Genomic DNA, 14,601 nt, shown 5'->3' with positions numbered 1-14,601 from the left:
AAGGACACAGCAATACACAGCCTGATGATAGAGTATCCCTCAATCTATTAATATAGGACCAGAAAATCCCCTCAGGGGCTCTCCAGTTTTCCTGTTCATCTGCAATTGATTTGTGCACATTAGCAAAAAAGATCATGTTCAGGGTGTGACACATTCTCAGATTATTGAGCTGTAAGGAATGTTTGTTCAAACACATTGATCTGCATTAGCACTGGAAAGAAAACAACAAAGAACTTTAAAAAACAAAAAAAAAGTTAATAAAAAAAATTCAAACAACACTTAAATGGCTGCTTCTAAGTGTATGGTTCCAGGAGAATATGACTTCTTGAGATCATAACCTGAATGAATTGTTTGCAGGCAAACCATGGTGGGTTGAAGCAGAAGTCAGACATCGAGCACTACAGGAACAAACTGCGTCAAAAGGCTCGGAGGAAAGGGTACGGCGAATTCTCCCTGTCTGAGAGCGGCAGCCATGGGTATGGTCACCGTGACACCAGGCACAGTCGCCATGACGGGGTCAAGGAGCCGATGACCGCAGAGGAGAAGAGGGCCTCCTTCGCGGGATGTCATAAAAGGTATGGAGTAGACTTCACTGTGCTTGTACCTTTATATGATTACAAATAATATTGATTGCCTATATTGATTTTTATAAATTGCGTATGAATGTCCTTTTAATAACAGGCTTCATTGGCATTCACTGCACTGCAGATAGTTAAAATCAACAAATCAAAACAACCAGAGAGATCTTTTCAGATGATGGCAGACATGGGACAAAATCTGACTACACGTTATGACAGTTAAATAGAAATGCTTGACAGTCCCAAAATTTGAGGATCGGACTTCACGATCAGAGCTAAGTCCTATTTCATTATTGAACCGACTAAAATTATTATATTTTTGTCCAATTTCATTTAATCATTTTTAGATAGTAAATTATCAAACAAAGTGCTGTACAGCTGACTGGTGTTGGCAGAATTCATCTGACTTTGATTAAACAGTTTTATGAATTAATTATTCGTTTTTTGTTTAATCAGTAATAATTAAATGTTAAAAAAACTGTACTTTTCCACCAAGAATTCTAACTCTGCTGTAGAGTAGAGTAGACTATAGTTGCTAAGCAACACATAAGGAGTGATTGAGTAGTGAGGGGTGATATTTAGTATTTTACATTTAATACAGAGTCTTTTTTGCTTCTCCTTGTCATTAGCTGATGAAACACATTCAACCTTTGCACAGATGATGAATCTGTTTATATCTGCTGTTCAGACACAGAAAAACATTTATTTTCTCTCTAAAACTCAACTAAGAAAATCATAGAAACACATACAATGATATCTGGGACCTAAACTGTAGAAACATCACAGTGCCAGAATTTTAATGTAAAAATAAGAATTTACCTAAATGTCCATTAAATTCCATTTAAATCATGCGATACAAGGCAAACGGATGTTTTGTGGTTTTATATTCAGTTACACTGTAAATGAAATGTATTGTTTGACACAAATAATCATCTCAGAAAAGTTTGGCTTCTTTCAGTAAAGCAATAAATCACAACTGTTTACTCCACAGTTGTTTTGTTTATGGGCAAGACCAAACAAATGTTCCAGTTATCCTTAGGTCTTACCTGTTAACACTATCTAAAACATTATCATAAAAAAACACTAAATATAATTATAACATGGATCATAAATACATCATTGTGTCAGTTGGTATCCCATTCATAAACTCCCAATTAGAGCTACAACGAATAAATATTAATCGATCAGTTGTCAACTATTACATTTATTATCAACCATTTTCAGTTGAGCAATTTGTTAAAGAAAAAAGGTCTGAATGTGAATGAATCTTCCAGCCTCCTAAATGTGAACATTTTCTGGGTTCTTTACTCCTCTTTGACAGTAAACTGACTATCTATCTTTGGTTTGTGGGTAAATAAAGACATCAACAGATTAATCTCCAATGAAAATAATCACTAATTGCAGCCCTGTTCCCAATGCAACTTGACCTCCAAGTTTTTCATTATTATTATTATTTCTCGAATTGTATAGATTTATTCAAGTAAATGCCTCCTCGTGTAACCAGCTAAAGTAAGAGTGTGTTGCATTGTGTGTCCCTCAAATCCTCCCAAAAAATATCACATGATGTGACATGAGTGTCAACCGAAGTAGCTGCAGCATGGCCCTGAGCTGTAGTTAGTATTAAAGTGTTTCTCCTCAGGTACTCCCACCCACGAGAGCCTGCCTATTGGAGCCGTCAGTCTCTGAGCAGCCCGAGCCCAGTAGAGACAGAGATGGACCTGCTGGTGCTGAGAGAAAGATCCAGGAGGGGCATCCGCAACAATGGCTATGATGTGAGTAACTCAATGAGTCTTGGACCTTCTGACGAAAAGCGAGTGAGCGAGCCTGAAATTAACTCAGCAGTATACAGGAGAACATGTCAGATACAGGAAAACTACAGTGAATAAAAACTGGTTAAAGATGAGTCTTAGAAATGATTGGAAGACCTCTAATACCCTTGGGTTTTACGAGAGCCAAGGTTGTGTTAGTGGAAGATGTGAGGGATTTACTGTGAAAGATACCCAGCGGCAAGACCATGCAAAGCTTTGAAGAATTTTGGAGTTGGATCCCATAATAAACTGTAATATAGCAGCTCAGGCCTGACCTCTGACCAGGTGAGTCATACAGAGCGTTGTTGAAACCATGGATGGATCCTTCCTCTTCCAAATAGATGGTGGTTGTGGCAAAGAAAAGCTCTGCCACTCTGTCAAACTAATAAAATAATCTTCTGAGAGCATTTATAACTTAAATCCTTCCTTCCTCTCCTTTTCCCTCCTTCTGATACTCCCAGCTCACACTTAGAAGATTAACAAATCACCTTTCGATGAACTTTATAAACCTGCAAACAGGGAGATAAAGACAGGGGAAGTCAGATGGAAAGGGAGGAAATGACAAAAAGATTAGAGAAAAAGTGATTCCTCTTTCTGCAGAAAAAGACGGAGAAAGGAAAGAAAGAGTGGAAGAGAAGGAGATAAAATGGGGCCAGATAGAGTGACTGTGAGCAGAATCTCTTTACGCTGCTGCTCTGCTGCACCACGGGAACAGCAGCGACCGTGCTACCTAGCTGAATGTCAATGACTCTGAATATGATTATAGCCTATTCATGGATTCAGATGGGAGGCTGGATAGCGGTTAATAGCCTTGGATGCAGCAACTGTTTGAAACGGCACATGAAGAACAGAGTGTGTTTGTGCACACTTTAGGATTGTTGCTACCGTATATGAAGCCTATTGTAGATACTAAGTATTTACAGTATTAAATTTATCTTGGTTTGTGACTAAAGCTGGATTGCCTGCTTTATGTGTTGCGGCTTTGTGCTCTGTGTGTTTGGGTATAGTATGCGCTCATGCTGCCTGATTTTAGATAACATTACCATTCATCATTTTTTATTGGAATCCTATTGTGATAAGAGGATCAGATTCCATATTAATAAATCCTTGCAATTTTATTAAAAAATGACAAAATTAGTGTCTGAAGTTTTCGTTACATATATTTTATTTTAATGTTCTGTAAATTTTAGAAAATATTCTGATTAAAAATTATGTGGGATTAACTCCCGGTACTACCTGCTCACAACTTTTATGTGATTTTGTATCTTACATGTTTCCTATAAAACAGTGGTTTTCAATTTGTGAGCAGTGAAATCAAAGATACATAAATACCTATAGTGTGTTGTGAATAAATGGTAGCATGAAGCCCGAAGATTGAGCCCTATTAATTACTTATTAAATCCATTTAACATTCTGAACATGTATCCTTGAATTATAGACTAAAAAGGTTGGAAACAAGCAGTTCGGTGAATTAATAAATCTAATACAACTTTCCTACAATAAATCCTCCTTTAAAGAGGTAATAATGTTCACTTTTATTGTTTTTGAAAGGCGTTTGATGCAATGTTGTAATCAATCTGGAGATGTAGTTTATGGTGCAGTTGAATGTATTGCTTTGTATTCTCTGGGGTTTCATTTTCTTCCCTCAGTGAGTGAAGTGAGGGTAAGCTGTATAAGGAAATACAGTTTAATTTGCATCACCATCTAATAAACTGGCAAATGAGTGTGCACTACATTTTGTTCTAAGTAAGATTTCTGTCTGATCCGATAAGACCATCGTCTCCAAAATCCTTCATATATTGCTCAGAGCGTTTGATTCTGAGGAATCCAGAAGTTTGATACAGTGGTCAGATATGGAGAACTGGTCTGTCAGGAACGCGAGCGATTTCATTTTCCATGTCCTAATCACTTAATTTACAAGCTGATGAATGCACCCCTGTCATCCTAACTGAGAGTGTGTTTGCTCTGCAGGGTGAACCAGAACCGTTTGAGGAGACCAACGTGGACCGTCTGATGAGCTCTCTGGGTTACGGAGGTGGATCTACTGGCACTGGGAACGGCAGCTTGGGGGTGAAAGCTCACCGCGGCTCCGACTCCTCCACACTCAGCTCTCAGCCATCCATTGACGAGGTCCGCACGCAGATGCATATGTTGCTAGGCAACGCCTTCAGCCTGGCACCTCCGGACCATGACCCTCCTTCTCCTCCAACCAAGTAAACTTGTGTTTTCATATAATATTTATTTCTTAGCACATCTGCATGAATACAGTGTTGTGTAAGAAAGCAAAAAGAGATGTGCGCTGAGACACAATTTGAAATCCCAGTGTTCATCCCACACAAGCAGTTTCTCAAAAAGTCGATTTTTCTTAACATGTCGACTTGATTATGCACTGTACACTGGGAAAGTAAAGAGAGTAGGTGTGAATCTGTTGACTTAACTTTTTTCTTTTTTTCTTTTTGTCTTTCTCTTCAGCAGTCACCACCATCACCACCACCATGCCCACAGAGCCTACAACCCATCCCACACCAGCCACTACAGTGACGGGGTGACCAGCGCCCCAGGGACCATGAACCATCCCTGTGGAGGCAGGCAGAGGAGCACAGGCTATGAAGACATGCACCAGTGTAGCTTGCCCAAACCAGTGAGTCCATGGAGGAGGAGATGGCTGAACTTTTTAAACTCACAATATCATCAATGAAGTTATGACAGATTATATAAACAATACTTTCTGTACATGGTCTATGTAGCTAAAGTGTTAGCAAACAGTTGCCTCCAGTTATTAAGTAATATTTACTCTCTTTAGCTCTGCTCTGGTCACCAACAATTTCAGGGAGGGAAATATTTGGCTCTTGAGCAGCTAAATGCCTCGCTATGTTCAACAGAAACTTGCTTACTTTGTCTTTCTGCTGTTTGGGGCTTGGCAGGTAATGTACAGACAGTTTATTGGAACTGACTAAAAACAACTGCATGCTGCTGCTGGAAACAGGGTTGATGAGAGCAGTGAGACTGAACCAAACTGTTTAGTTGCGGGTCGTACAACCGAAACGATTAACTAAAAGGTACTAAAACAATCTGAGGGGAACTTTAGAGTTGGAAAATGATCCTCTGTAGGTTCACATTTCCCAGACACCTTTTTACCAAAAATATAATAGTAGCTTTAAAGTATTAAAATAAAAGTGGCTAGCAGTGGCCTGGGTTCCAGCCTGTGGCCCTGTGCTGTGTGCCTTCCCCTCCTCTGTCCCCAAAAGCCCCAAATTAATCTTAAAAAGAGAGTAAAATTGAGTAAATTAAGTAGGAGATCCATGTCAGGCTAATTTTTCACTTCTAATGCTTCTTAACTTTTCATGGCATTATTTATAGGAACCAAGTTGCTGTCACTAAGTCTTTAAAGGGTTATGGAAAAAGAACAAGTATTTCTACATTTCTACATTTTTTTTTAAGTACAATGTCGCACAAAATGTGAACAAGTACTTTAAAATTGTAAATAAGTGTAGTATGTAAGGTAATCCGCACTGCAGCTTTTTATGTCATAAGGGCAATAAATGACCAGAGCATAATGCTATGCATGTAAAAACCATACAGAGCAAGTCAGAGGTTATCTAGCAGCACTGGTAAAAAATAAATAAAGAAACCCTCTATGAGCTTGTTAAAGTCATGCAAATATAGGTGCCCATGCATATGGGGTGTCATCATGTTTAAATCTTGTTATCTGTATCTATGTTGAATGTTCTGCAAATTCACAACATTCCATAAAACCTTAAATTGTTTGAGCACTCACTAGATCCAGTGAAATGTTTGCACACAGACTTGCACAAAGAGGTTGGACATCCAGAAAAGCTGTCGTTAGTGCTGTCTGTGTGTGCATTGCCAACAGCTGATCAGTCAGAGAGAAGCTTTGCAGAGATTAAAGTGACACAGGATTGAACACCCACCAACAAATACAATTGCCTCACGCAGCTTGAATCTGTGTCTTCTGTTTTGCTCTGATCAGAGACCTGTCTGATTTCTGAAGCCCTCTTTATTTGTCAGTGTTGGCTTGTTGTTCCTTCCACTTTGTGGATTTTGGCTTTCGCTCGTTTTAATATTATATTTTATACTCACACAACAGGGTCCAGATGGTAGCTAAATATATGTCTAAATGAAATTTGTGACCTTCTGCAGGGTTTCCGGTTCACACAGCTTCCTGATATGGGCATTGGGTCTCCCCCGCCACTGATCCCCTCAAGACCAGGACCACCACCTGGGACCTCACTACGACGGTAACACCCACACTCACAAATCCAGACTACAGGTGCTTCAATGATAAAATACATAAAAAACAATTATTTTTTTTTAAATCAAAAGATAAAATTTCGAGGAATTGTTCCCTTGTGGCATTTAAAAGCATTCCTGTATGACCTCTCAGCTGATCAAAATGTAGCTCTGTGGCCAACCACTGTGTCGGATAAATATATCACTTCCTAGCAGAGAACAGTGAAAAAACGCTACGGAATAGTAATGAGCATCGTTTGAACTGACTGCCCTCCACACTCACTCTCTATCTACGCCTTTCACTTCTCTCTCTCTGGCCCGTATGTTAGGCTGCATCATTTGAACTGAGCAGCTTCTTCATTTAAATGCTGTTGCTGTGTGCACCATGTTGCTGGGCACTTGAGCACTGCAGAGAGTGATCACTGTTGAGCTGCTGTGGCTCATGTGGAGGGACACGTTTGCCATCTAGTGGACACAGAGAGAAAATACCACTCAGTAGGCAGACATGTTCCAGCTGCAGGGTACTGCAGACTGACTGGGACAAACTCAACACTGCAAGAAAAAACACTAAAATATAATGTATTTATTAAATGACTTGCATATAATGAAAATGCATAGAAATAATGACATTCTGAATTTGACATTTTGAAACAACAGGTGCTTGACCATTATTCTTGCTTTAAAACCGGACTCAGAAATGTTTCAGTAGTAAATCAGTCAGCTCGTCATACATCAGTTCCTCTGTAGTCTCCGGGAGAGAGAGTGCAGCATTTGAATTCCTCTTTATATGCACTGTGAGACATTACTCTGCACAGTGCATTATGGTCTTGATCCCTGGCAGTGACATCATCTGTCCTCCAGTCTCTTACTGTAGTGTGACATGTAGGGTTAGTACTTCTATAGTGAGAGCAGGATGCTGCAATGTAGAAGAGGCTGTAAAGTTTAACAATAAAACCGCTGAACCCCTGTCGCACTAAAAACAGAAAAACGGGTCTACACATACAGCAATAACCGGTCTGTGGAACACGGACATAGACAGGAGGTCATGAGTCTGATGACCCAAAGTGCCCCAACATTTCAACCAGACACTAAAAAGAATTTCTCAAATGTTTCAATTATTAGGATTTCTTATATTTTGTTAATAAAGTCAGATATATTTCTGTAATTGTTACCTGACATGGAGGTCTAGTTTCTGAAATAATTTCTTTATTGCCAGGAAAACTATTCTTCCAGGGAGATACTGAATCCTTTAATTATTTGTGTTGATCAAAAGTGGGGAAATGTAAATATATGGAGATTAATTGTCTCATGCATATCATGTAATCAGCATAAAAACACCTCCAGAGATGTTTCTGCTAAGTGACTGTAAACTAAGGCTGCTAAAACTTCCTACATTCCAGAAATTTTTGTGAGTTGCATCTCCGTTCTAAAACAATAACAGATTGACAAGTGTCAAATGTTAATTTTATTTTAAAATTAAAAAATAAAACAAGTGATATCAACCAGACTTTTGCCTTGAGTACAGTGTGTGGTTATATTTTTATCCTAAAAATAATACAACCTTTCATACAAATTAAACTATTATATTTTATATTATTATATTATTATATATACTGTCTCTGGACAAAAAATAAATGTAGATCATTGTCTTTCTGTGGGAAAACAATATGTGAATATATTCAGCAGTATATCTTTACAAAGCATCAGTACTGCATGTTATAAAGAAGAAACTCACAGACCTTGGCTAAAATGTTTTTGGTATATTTACTTAAAACATTTGTTAAAAGGAAAATGCAATATGATGAAATATATCTTATACATGGATGTACTCTACGTCTGGTACTCTGTCTGCTGGTGCTGTGTTTGTTTTGAAAGGAAACACATACACTGCTCTACTCCTCAGCTGAAAGGTCAAACACTTCAACTGACAGTTCAACTATCAAATAATATCTCTCCCCCCTCAACTTTAAGTGATATCGCTTGTATTTCCTCTTCTTAAATGAAATTCCAACTGCTTCATCTTGAACAGGTCTCGCATACAGAATCACATCTCAGCTGCTTTGAGGGCTCAAACTGAATGCTTTCAGCGATTATACTTCAGACACTTCAAACCCTTTCAGTGCTCCACCTGTAATTGACCCTCAATTGTGTGTTTCAACCTAAACTGCAACTGCCACACACGCAAACTAGTCACATTTTTGAACACTGTAAAATGTTGCATCTAAAAATTTGATGTATGCTAGAATTATCATTATCATCATTCATTTATTTCTTGATTTAGTTTTGTACTGCTGTAAAATGAGTGCTTATTTGTTTATCGTCCTTCCTCTCCACTGGCAGTTCCACTCCTGATGTTAGCCTGAAGCCTCGTGTGTCGGAGGCGTCAGACCTGCAGGCCCAGCAGCACAACGGCGCCCCGTACCTGCCGCTGTCCAGGACCCCCTTCCCTGCTGTCACCGTTGACCAGTCCATCTCCACCTACTCAGGTGAGACAGAGAGGCTGTGTGTTGAAATGAAGACGGTAGATGTAAGTAAAGTCATAGGCTAAATCCATCTTCTCCCACCTCTCACAGGAAACCCAATAACAGCAGTGTACGCTATATCAGCCAACCGTCCGGGTTACTCAGACTACTTTGTCATGTCACCGCCATCCTCATACCGTAGCCCGTCCTGGATGTCCTACCCACCTGAGCCAGAAGACCTGCCGCGGCAGTGGAACGACACACCGGTGAGACATGTAAAACTTCCAGGTCATAAAGAGACACGAGACTCTAAAAGCTGCAAACCCTTTTTGTAACAGTATTTTTCAGTGTGTGAAGCAGTCCTTCTCTTCTCCCTGCAGAACTCACGTCATCTTGAAACCATCTGCTGAAGTCGTCTGCCTGTGACACTGAGTGGAAACGGCCAGTAACTTGGTGGGTCAGATCAGCTCAGCACTGCTGTGTTATGTTGTCAAGTTTGGAAAACAAGGCATCTGTTTTTTTGTGTGTCCTCTCATTGGAATCGGTCCTGCTCTGAATTAGATGCAATAGACTGTGTTGATTTTTTACTTTCGTATAAAAACAAACAAACAAACATGTATATACTGACATTATATACTTATTATATACATACTAACATGTTGACAACCATTACTTCTACCATAACTGTACATTTCCTGTTGACATGACACAGTGGTAGCACAGTAGCACGTTTTTATGTTTTGTTTTTTTTTTTAAGATGCCCTCAGCGAGTTATTTCAGCAAAAACATGATCTCTTTTGGAGGTCATATTGCAGACCAGCCTTCAGGTGAAAAGCTGACAGGATCAAATGTCTGCAGTGGTGCTCAGTGGAGGGCAACGCTTTACCTGCACAGATACATTCTGAAGTCACTGTCAACGATTTTTAAACTGAATCTGTGCAGGTTGATTAAAAGCTGATGTAGTTATAAAGTATTGAACTGTGTTTACAGGAGAGTTATCCCTTACATTAGATCAAGGGGGCTTGCTCACAAATACTAATTGATTGGAAAGAAGATTAAAATTGACAGCCAGCATCTGACAAAAACGAGTCTCTGAAATGAATTTTCTGATTCTGCTGACAGCAAGGCATCACAAAGCCACTAGACCGAATTATGAGGTTTTAAACTTCATTAAACTACTGTCACACCACAAAATGACATTTGCTTGTCCACATAAAATGGGTGGAGCCAGAAGATTGATGATGTAGTGACTGCTCACAGGACTAGCTGGTATCCCACTGTGGCTGGCATGCTAACTGTTAATTGTTCACCACTTCACACCAAGTCATACAGTAAGGAGTTACTGAAGATAGACAGAAAGCAGTTTGAGCTAATGAGCTTGCTAACGGTCACATAGTAAACTCATTTGTTCACAGTTTATTCACAAAACGTTTTGCTGGAGCAGTTTATACTCACCGTAGACAGTGCAACACAGCTACAGTAAAAGGTTATGATAGCTTCCTCTATTTTGGACTCTCTGGCTCTCCTACGTTGCAAACATCAGCACTGTCAAGACAGCTTGTTATTGGTCAACAGCACAAATTTACATGGAATTGGACCAAAGTTGGAATATTGCGGAATTTTGCTATTTTAAATGCTGGTGAGCACAGACCTTTTTTATGTATAGGACAGACAAATAACTGTTGTGACACACCGTCACAACTGCTGAGTGAAAACTCTAACTAAATCTCTAAAATGATGTGTTGGCAGTTCAGTCATATGTGCTCACTGCGTTTGTCTGCAGGTGTCTCTTTGGACGGACAGACAACCTCTCTCGGAGGAACTCTCTGGAGCTTTATCACCTCTCTTTCTCTCCGGCCCAGCGTTCCTCCTGTCTGATTCATTCATCCCCAGTGGACCCCACTCTGCCCCAACATCATCCCCAGCTCCACCTCTCTACACTGGCCTGGCCTCGGTTTATCCTCTCTCTCAGCCTGCTTCATCTGCAGCTCGAGCGATTCTCATCCTGCAGAACTCCTGTGCCCCATAAGCCCTTTCACCTGATATAAGCTCTCCTCACCACTGAAAATCTTCAGCCATAATTCCCTCTTTCTGTATTCTCTCTGCTCCCTGAGCCCCCGGCCACACTGGCCTTTATGGGCCCCTCGTCACTATTTATGTAGACTGCCTCTTCTGTGGTGACCACCACTGTACAGCAAGAGGCCCCTCACACTGCTGAACTAAACTGAGCTGAGCTGCGTGAAGCTGTACTGTGCTGCCCTGAGTAATAACACACACGTGCAGTGTGGATGAACAGGGTGAGTACAGTACAGTGTGACAAGGGCGACCTTCCAACTTGTTCTCTGTCCCAGCAATCATAGTACAGTAACTGCCATCTGCCCAGCACACGATGGCACACAGCGCTGCGTTAACAGTACAGTAGTGCCCCAGCAATGGCCGGTAGTCTACTCCTCTTCTGAGCTGGACTGGACTGGACCATCCTGGACTTGCCCTAAGGTCAACCACGAAGCCAGGAAAGCTGGACTGACTTAAAACTGTGCTTTTTTGATGAATCCAAATTCCTATGTAAACCCTCAACAGCTGGTTAATATGTGTATTTTAAACTTAAGTGAGAAAAAAAAATGTAAGGAAAAAAAATCTCTTGTCTTGAGCTGTCTCAATTTCAGTTTTTGAATATTTGTGTGCTTTTGTCTTTTATTTTTGTGCATTGATTATTATCAATGGATTACTGTACAAAAAAGATGTAGTGAGTGTTTACCGTTCACTCACTTTATTTCAAGGCAAAAAAAAAAGTTACATTCTTCAAAACAGAAATCGGCGGCTTAGTTGTCTGTGGTTATGATGGCATTTCTGTACTTTTAAAAAGAATTACTTCATTTACTTTTTTCTGTCATCAGATTCAGAAATGAAAACAAGAGTTAGTCACTATGTTCTGTCCATCATCTGATATGAAGTTTTTGTCTGCGAACCATTTGGCAGACCTGGGTCAAATGTACATAATTGAAATCCTCCTCACATGCAGTTGTGTTCTGTAGTGTTGCAGTCGCTGCAGGTTTTATTTGACTCGACAAAAGCTTAAGATTAAAACATTCAGCATTTGATGACTTGAATTTGAACTGATTTCAATTGTTGTTTGGCTCAGGTCTGTTACAATTATGTGAACACACCAGTATTCTTAGAAAACAGTTCTTTTACTTGAAAGGTGTCTACTGTAATCTACTGTATAAGGAATTTTGACTTTTGGTTATTTTGGTCACAATGAAGAAGGATGAATATTTGATCACTGGACTATGATGTGGTACTGATGAAGAGACCTGCCGGGCTCAGATGAGCCCTATATGTAATGATTAAATGTATTTCTGTATATAGCAGATGATTTTATGAAGAGATTTATGCAAGTTCTGTGGGAGGGATACTTCGCTTGACATTGTTCTGGCGCCATCGATCTTTTAGTTCCACTGCGTTTATGGACGGTCAGACTGTTTCTGAAACTTTCTGAGGGTTGCACACATTTCAGTCTCATCCAGATCATCTTTTCTCACACAAACAAACAGAAAGAACAAAGAAGAAAGAATATTACAGATTTTTACAAAGAATAAGATGGATTAGAGTGACATGTAGTAAAAGGGCACTTGTTTAGCAGATCTTACCCTGCATTTACACTATTATTTATGTTTGAACGGAGCTAATATAGCCATAATAGTTAAAATAATGCAATTTTTTAGTACAGAGAATGTCACAGTCTAAAATATGTTTACCCTCATTTTTTCTGAGGAGAAATGGGTATCTGTGAGCGCACTGTATGTAAGGCTCCTCATCATTTAGATGGTACTAAAGGAGAATATAGCCATATATTAACTTCACCAAGTGGACATAAAACAGCTAAGATATACAGTGTTAAAAGTGGCAGATGATACCAAATGAGAGTATATTAGATGAGGCAGGAAATATAGATAGATATGTATAACGAGGATAGTAATTATAGTTTAACTTAAAATGAGCACTTTTATAAAGAGCCCAAACAGAGATGAGCAGAACCAATGCAAAGATGCTGTTGTATAGCATGAAATATTCAGACTATATAAATCTATAAAAACACTTTGAGGACATAATTTCAATCAAGTCTGAAACTGCAAATGCATTTAATCAAAGTAAAACATTGTAAATGCCCCATTTCAGCTAGATAATGATCAGCAACAAGAAGTCTGTGGCTACAGATGACCCCACATAGGTTTAGTTACAATTACCTGAGGAGGAGTTTCTTTCACAGTCTGACAGGAAAAAGCCCTCAAAAGCCTGATTCTGCTAGATTTTAAGAATCAGATACTTTAACTTTGACTGGTTTTTGGTCACGTAGGACATATAGTTACTGTATGTCGAAAGATAACATTTACAGAAAATGTATTTTGACTTTAAAATTGATACAGGAAATGTGGCTCATCAGAATTTTCTTGGGGGTGGGAGGGAGTTGCAATGGGGGACTTTGTACTCTTGACGTCAATATTTCTAAAATCGTGACTACGGCCCTGCGGCTATTTTCATGACTTGAAGTTTAAATTTCCAGGAAAATATCCATGTATGGATACATACAATATATTTACATCTATTTAAAATAAAAAATACAACATTCAATATTTACAACCTGTCAAGAGAAGCCTGTATGTCATTTTCAGGTCAGACATTGTTTAAATTCCTCCCCTTTTTTAAATCTAGGCCTGCACATGATTAATATTCGATGTGGATATTTGGGGAAAAGAAAGTAAAGGTATGAGATGACAGTACTGGAGCATTATGAACGCACAACGGTGCTATTGGTGTTGATTCATCATCAGACCTGCAGCAACCATCACATTTTAAATGGTACTCATTGTTTGAACCCATGTATGGTAAAAGACAAAACACTTCTCATGTTTTATTTGACTCCATGTTAATGAGAGGGGCGGGTGGGTTTTGGTCTCCAAGCAGTAATTTAAAGAAGGACATTTGATGCTATGCTATAAGTTGATGTGCAATGTTTGTGCTTTACACGGGTAGCGGCGAGATGCTTTTATTGACGATGGACTCTGGGATGGACTGACTGTCAGTAGTTTTTTTCTGCCGTTTGAGCCATGGCATGACGCTGTGATGTCATGCCGGCACTGATGATGTCACACTATTGTCACTCGGGTGTTGATGAGGTCACAGTGACGACAACAATGAATGCTGTTGGATGTAGTTATGCAGAAAACTTTTTGGTGAATTTAAACAATAAAGACAAATTACAATTCTCTGCTCTTGTGCTTTTTTTCTGTTTGTGTTTGATTTAGTCTTTTTAAATCACTTTGCTCTGTATTAAATAATGAACAGCTGTGTGTGAACAGTATGCTGCAATCCTCATTGTAACGCCACTAGAGGGCAGCAGACACATACAGTACATCTTCAGCTCTCCGTTACACACCCTCCTTGAGTGTCCTCCACCTTGTGAAAATTCTTACAGCAAGTGATCGGAAGTATTTGTCTGTT

At 39.4% G+C, this 14,601-nt stretch overlaps 1 protein-coding gene across 4 annotated transcripts in view; it reads left to right on the top strand.

Annotated features, from left to right (window-relative positions):
- The window catches only part of kiaa1549la (KIAA1549-like a), a 104,101-nt gene extending 89,733 nt beyond the window's left edge, over positions 1-14,368 (top strand). For 3 of the 4 annotated variants that reach the window (XM_030425428.1, XM_030425425.1, XM_030425426.1), the window contains 9 exons: positions 358-575; positions 2,218-2,350; positions 4,358-4,599; positions 4,859-5,027; positions 6,548-6,645; positions 8,978-9,123; positions 9,211-9,365; positions 9,480-9,552; positions 10,883-14,368. In XM_030425428.1, the coding sequence (XP_030281288.1) occupies positions 358-575; positions 2,218-2,350; positions 4,358-4,599; positions 4,859-5,027; positions 6,548-6,645; positions 8,978-9,123; positions 9,211-9,365; positions 9,480-9,509 (1,191 nt within the window). In that variant the 3' untranslated portion in view covers positions 9,510-9,552; positions 10,883-14,368. The remainder of the gene's footprint in view (positions 1-357; positions 576-2,217; positions 2,351-4,357; positions 4,600-4,858; positions 5,028-6,547; positions 6,646-8,977; positions 9,124-9,210; positions 9,366-9,479; positions 9,553-10,882) is intronic. The other variant, XM_030425427.1, reaches the window with a different exon arrangement.
- Positions 14,369-14,601: the final 233 nt, after the last annotated feature.

The sequence above is a fragment of the Sparus aurata genome, chromosome 8 (genome assembly GCF_900880675.1).
Source record: "Sparus aurata chromosome 8, fSpaAur1.1, whole genome shotgun sequence".
Classification (NCBI taxonomy): domain Eukaryota; kingdom Metazoa; phylum Chordata; class Actinopteri; order Spariformes; family Sparidae; genus Sparus; species Sparus aurata.
Note: the sequence above shows the minus strand (reverse complement) of the source record. Positions and strands in the feature narration are given on the sequence as shown.